Source organism: Oncorhynchus kisutch, linkage group LG29, assembly GCF_002021735.2.
Source record: "Oncorhynchus kisutch isolate 150728-3 linkage group LG29, Okis_V2, whole genome shotgun sequence".
Lineage (NCBI taxonomy): Eukaryota > Metazoa > Chordata > Actinopteri > Salmoniformes > Salmonidae > Oncorhynchus > Oncorhynchus kisutch.
This window is the reverse complement of record NC_034202.2, coordinates 18,623,358-18,629,719: the sequence shown is the minus strand read 5'-3', so window position 1 is coordinate 18,629,719 and position 6,362 is coordinate 18,623,358. Positions and strand designations below refer to the sequence as shown.

At 40.2% G+C, this 6,362-nt stretch overlaps 1 protein-coding gene across 2 annotated transcripts; it reads right to left on the bottom strand.

Moving 5' to 3' along the window:
* Positions 1-1,929: 1,929 nt before the first annotated feature.
* Positions 1,930-5,199, bottom strand: LOC109874210 (Sjoegren syndrome nuclear autoantigen 1). 2 transcript variants are annotated; one of them, XM_020466030.2, is made up of 3 exons: positions 3,025-5,199; positions 2,688-2,887; positions 1,930-2,196 (listed from the first exon to the last, which is right to left on the bottom strand). In XM_020466030.2, the coding sequence occupies exons 1-3, from the start codon at positions 3,065-3,067 to the stop codon at positions 2,104-2,106; spliced, it is 336 nt and encodes a 111-aa protein (XP_020321619.1). In that variant the 5' UTR covers positions 3,068-5,199; the 3' UTR covers positions 1,930-2,103. The 2 variants fall into 2 exon arrangements, with proteins under 2 accessions (XP_020321619.1, XP_020321618.1); XM_020466029.2 differs by lacking the exon at positions 3,025-5,199 and having other exon boundaries at positions 2,688-3,016.
* Positions 5,200-6,362: the final 1,163 nt, after the last annotated feature.

The window sequence follows — 6,362 nt, the reverse complement described above, 5'->3', positions numbered from 1 at the left end:
GAAAGAATAGAGCAGCGTGCTTCCACCTAAACCTGCATTGTGCTATATTTATCTGTGCTATATTTACCTGTAATTACATATCAAAGTGTCAGACAGCATCTCACCGGGAGTGTGTGTGTGTTTGTCTCGTGTGCCGCTGTTGAAAGACACTAGCACTCAAGAAAAACTACCCAAGGAATGACTTCTGGGCGTGTCCCATACACTGCAATAGGCAAATGAGACCGGATTCTTCACAGATCATCTTTATTCAAATGATTCAATTGGTATAAAATAAGTATGCCAGTGAACAGCAGTATTAGACAAAGTCAAAACATTTTACATAAATATACTGTATATACAAATACTAGGAACACCTTCCTAATATTGAGTTGAACTTCCCCCATTTTTTCCCCCAGAACAGCCTCATTTCGACGGGGCATGGACTCTACAAGGTGTCAAGCGTTCCACAGAGATGCTGGTCAATGTTGACTCAAGTGCTTCCCACAGTTATGTGAAGTTGGCTGGATGTCCTTTGGGGGGGTGGACCAGTCTTGATACACACGGGAAACTGTTGAGTGTGATAAACTCAGCAGTGTTGCAGTTCTTGACCAAACCAGTGAGCCTGGCACCTACTACCATACCCCGTTCAAAGGCACTTAAATCTTTTGTATTGCAAATTCATCCTCTGAATGGTGCACATACACAACCCGTGTCATAAATGTCTCAAGGCTTAAAGATCCTTCTTTAACCTGTCTCTTCCACCTCATCTACAGTGATTGAAGTGGATTTAACAAGTAACATTAATAAGGGATCATAGCTTTCAACTGGATTCACCTGGTCAGTCTATGTCATGGAAAGAGCAGGTATTCTTAATGTTTTGTATACTCAGTGTATATTATACTGAACAAAAATATAAACGCAACATGTAAAATGTTGGTCCCATGTTTCATGAGTTGAAATAAAAGATCCCAGATATGTTCCATACGCACAAAAAGCTTATTTCTCTCAAATGTTGTGCACAAATTTGTTTACTAATCCATCCACCTGACAGGTGTGACATATCAAGAAGATGATTAAACAGCATTGCAAAGGTGCAACTTGTGCTGGGGACAATAAAAGGGCCCTCCAAAATATGCAGTTTTGTTAAACAACACCACAGATGTCTCAGGTTTTAAGGGAGCAATTGGCATGCTGCTTGCAGGAATGCTAGCCAGAGCTGTTGCCATATAATTTCTGCACAAACTGTCAGAAACCCGCGCAGGAAAGCTCATCTGTGTGCTAGTCAGCCTCCCCAGGGTCTTGGCCTGACTGCAGTTCGGCATCGTAAATGACTTCAGTGGGCAAATGCTCACCTTCGATGGCAACTGGCACGCTGGAGAAGGGTACTCTTCACGGAGGAATCCCGGTTTCAACTGTACCGGGCAGATGGCAGATCCATGGTGGCGGTGGGGTTACGGTATGGGCAGGTATAAGCTACGGACAACAAACACAATTGCATTTCATTGTTGGCATTTGAATGCACAGAGAAACCGTGGCGAGATCCTGAGGCCCATTGTCGTGCTACTCATCCACCGCCATGTTTCAGCATGATAATGTACAGCCCCATGTCACAAGGATCTGTACACAATTCCTGGAAGCTGAAAATATCCCACTTCTTCTATGGCCTGCATAGCTACCAGACATGTCACCCATTGAGCTTGTTTGGGATGCTCTGGATCGACGTGTACGACATTGTGTTCCAGTTCCCGCCAATATCGCAGTTCCCGCAACTTCGCACAGCCATTGAAGAGGAGTGTGACAACATTCCACAGGCCACAATCAACAGCCTGATCAACTCTATGAGAAGGAGATGAGCTGCATGAAGCAAATGGTGGTCACACCAGATACTGACTGGTTTTTTAAAAGTTATCTGTGACCAACAGATGTATATCTGTATTCCCAGTCCATAGATTAGGGCCTAATGAATTTATTTAAATTGACTGATTTCCTTATATGAACTGTAACTCAATAAAATCTTTGAAATTTATATTTTTGTTCAGTGTACAAACAGTGCACAGTTACAAGGGTGAGGGGAAATGCTGGTGTCTGGGTGAGAGGTTAGGTTTAGGGGCGGTAGTCTGGATGTCAGTGGTCTTTCCTTCCGGGTTCAGTGGCTTTGCCGAGATTTCCTGCTTCCTTCTTTATTACACTCAGCAGTGTTTGACAGCTCTCCAGAATCTTAGAGAGAGTAAGACATGAATCAACATAAGGTTCATTGCATTTACTGTATGAAATACCATAGGCTGAGTCAAGTGGGATCGGGATACAGCTAGACAACAACTTAATCAGACTATCTGCTGTGCAACAATTTGATTTGAAGAGTCTGACTCTGAGCACTCAGTGGTTTTTAATTAACAACACTTACGGGCGTTTGTTTGCTCTGCTATTATGCTCTTAGTAACACCAAGGGAGTTGGATATTAAGATAACATGTGGGATGTTTGCTGTCTGGAATTGCTGCAAATAATTCCATCCAGTGTTCTTTGAGAACAGAAGACATGGAGAATGTTATCTTACCCAGTACATTTACAGGTCCTTTTGCAGTCAAATTGATATGTACTGTAAAGCTCACAATATGATTTCATGGTTTTGTGAGACTTAAATAACACTGAAAAACATACTTTTTTTTCTCATGAAAAATAGAAACCCTAAACCCTGGCTGATCCTGACCTTCATAAAGGCACCCTCGGTCTCGCCGATGGTGTGGTCAAAGTCAGCGCGGACGGAGTGTCGTCGGGCCAGGCTCTCGTTGACGCGGCGTAGTTTCTCGTTGAGGACATGGATGTCGTGCTGCAGACGACCCTTCTCCTCCTCCTCCTGCTGGATCTGACGGTTCAGCTCATCCCTCTTAGAACACAGCTTCTCGATACCTGAGGTAAAAGAAACAACACTGGCTGTTAAGAGGTGGAATGTGGAAACAACCAAGGTACTCATGGAAACAACTTCTTGGTTTTTACAGTGTTTGAGCTGTAGCCTAGATCATTTATTTATAATTATGAATGCTTACCATCAAATATAGCCTGGGCCTGCATTCCGAGTCCGAACATCATGAAAATTGTAGAAAATCTGGGTATTTCAAAGAGAAAACAACCTAGAGACCTATAGCCTATCCTCCTAAATACATGTAAAAGGGAGGCGGATGTCTAAGCTGAGGTCCCACTCACTCAGCAGGCCATTCCTACTGAATCAGCCCATTCCAGCCTTTGATGGATGAAGGACGTGTGTGTGTGACAGAGAGTCAATCATACATTAATTGAATCCCACTGCTAGAGGTCACGTCTAATTCAAACCACAGCTACAGACTAAAGATCTCCTTCCCGGTTTAAGAGAGGCTCTATTCGCACCAACACTCCATCTAACCAGCTCCATAACACTAGCCTATATTTTCAAAGCCATTCATTACGATTCATAACAACTGCTGACATGAAATATAGCAAATCTGTAAATAACTGGGATTGAGAATCAAGGGTACAATTGATCTCACAGACAATGTCATTGAAAAATAACGAAGATCACTTGGGCTAAACTTGACAGGAGACATGTCTGCATGGTTAGAGAATTTATCCTGGTTAATTTATCCAGTCATGTCAGACAGTTACATCTAATAGGCTTCTGATACATGGACTCTGATTGAAACAGTTACTCAGAGTTGGAAGCATTTAAATTATACATAAGCAGAATGCCTTGTCTTGATTTTAACCCCAAGTGTCAGGGGTTTTATGGCAGTGTTACAGCAAGGTGAAATATAGTCTGTGGATATTTCCCAAGGGTCTGCTGTAGCATAGAAGGGCTGCAGTGTATCTGCAGTCCACACACACACACGCACACACACAATAGCATACTACTTGGATGATACCAGCATTTTTTTTTGTTATATCCCCTCCCACTAAACCAGGTGTTACCTAACTTTCTTGGCCCGCGACCACAATTTGGCTCCAACTTTCCGATATGAAATCACTGACGTCATGATTTGACCTCGTTTTTTCCGAGTTCCCAGTTGTTTTGAAGCGGCACCAGTTGTCCTGAAAGCACCAAATGTACTAATGCTCGTTTTAAAGTAACATTATTACGTGATTAATGACGTCTGAAGCTTCGTTTGATCATGTGATTTTTAAACCACTACGCTAATATTTGTGTAAACTCTTCACAGTTGTGCTCTGGATGGACACCCCATTTTATGTACCCAAGATCCGCAGGTAAAGCTGTACATTGCAATACGAATGTGCAATATGTTGAATAGTGAGGTGATTTCCCACAGTTTAAGTCCTTCAAAAAGAGCTACGACGCTAATATTTGTGTAAACTCTTCACAGTTAATAATATTTTGTGAGAGAAAATGTATCATGTGAAGAGACAGCATTAAATGTTCATCTTGTCTTTCGTGTCATAAAAAAGTATTGTTTCCTGCCTGTGCTTGGTAACGATATGAGGGGGGGCGTCATGATCCCCTCCTTAGGACCATCTGGCAGAACGCCCAGAATATGTTATATAAATCAATATGTTATATGCATCAGACACATGCAGGAACCAATCCTTTTTTTAAAAATGTTTATTTAAAAAATACAAATTTGCAGAAATTATTATTATTATTTTTTTGCAGGAACCAATCCTATGAAAAATGCCTATGTAAGTAGTATATAAGAGATCTAACGGGAGAGCAACAGAGCTCACGTTATGCATCTAAGTTTGACTGTGACCTCTCCAGCTTGCTGTTAATTAACAATGATTAATTTAATAGCCCCACCTGTTTTGAGCCCACACATTTTGCAATTGTGAAGTCTAATAAATCCACAGTGCGATTAACAATTTTTTGGGGGCAAATTGTCTTTTGTTGAATTGATATAACATTCCAAACTTGTTAAGCAGTATCCAGTTAAAATATGGGATGATTCCAGTATTTGTGTCTGTCTGACAGTTTAAATGTGGGACTTTTATTTTGAAGGCAAACAGTAAATTCTACTATTCTGGCAAATCGTTATTGTGGCTAGCTTCACATAGGTGGTGCAAAAGCAGGAAAAAGCAGTGGAGAAACACGTGACATTGATCAACCAATAGTTTGTTAGATACCGCCTACAAACGTTTGACTGACAACCCTCATTAATCATAATGGAGGAAGAAGTACAGAAATAAATATTTAATCAAATGAATTAAAGTTTGAATAATTATAATACATAGATAAATAATTAAATACATACAGATATGTAGAGAAAATTAATTACATTTGGCAGTTTTTTATTTCCTTGCTCATTTATTTAATTATGTGTGGATTTATATATTTATGTATACATTTGTGTGAATGTATTTAATTGTAATTATGGCAGGTTTGGTCCTCCATTGTGCTTCTTGCCTGCATATTTCCCCTCCCTAATCAAGATCCAGAACCCAGCTCTAGCTCACGGTTCATGCTGGGCTCCAGTGCTAGTGTGCATGTAGTAATGTGCTCCTGTGTGTGATATCTGTATATTATTTTGTACAATGTTCATGTCAGTGGTGTAAAGGGAGAACTTGTTCTCAACTAGCCTACCTGGTCAAATAAAGGTGAAAAAAGTACTTAAGTAAAAATACTTGAAAGTTCTACGTAAGTCTTTTTTGTACTTCACATTTGGGACTACTTTTACTTCACTACATTCCTAAAGAAAATAATGTACTTTTTACTCCATACATTTTGACTGATACTCAAAAGTACTTGTTACATTTTGAATGCTTAGCGGGACATGCAAATGGTTTGATTCACACACCCTTGTTTTTTTAAAACTAGGCAAGTTAAGAACAAATTCCTATTTTACAATGACGGCCTACCCCGGCCAAACCATCCCCTAACCCGGACTACGCTGGGTCAATTGTGCGCCGCCCAATGGGAGAACATCCCTGGTTATCCCTACTGCCTCTGATCTGGCGGACTCACTAAGCACTTGCTTCATTTGTAAATGATATCTTAGTGTTGGAGCGTGCCCCTTGCTATCCATAAATAAAAAATAAAATTAGGCTGTCTGGTTTGCTTCATATAATCATTTTAAAAACGATGTATACTTTGATGCTTTTACTTTTGATACTCAAGTATATTTGAAAACAAATACTTTTAGACTTTTTCACAAGTAGTATTTTACTGGGTTACTTTTACTTGAGACATTTTCTATTAAGGTATCTTTACTTTTACTCAAGTATGACGCTTAAGTCTTTTTTCCACCACTGGTTCGTGTAATGCAATAAAATAATAATAACGGACTTCTGAAACCGTAACTAGCAAGATGTCAGACCCCACGAATCGGCGTATGCGACCGTGAGTAAAGTATGTTGATAACAACGGTCGGCCATCTTGGAGGCTGTCTCTAGGTCTTATTTATTA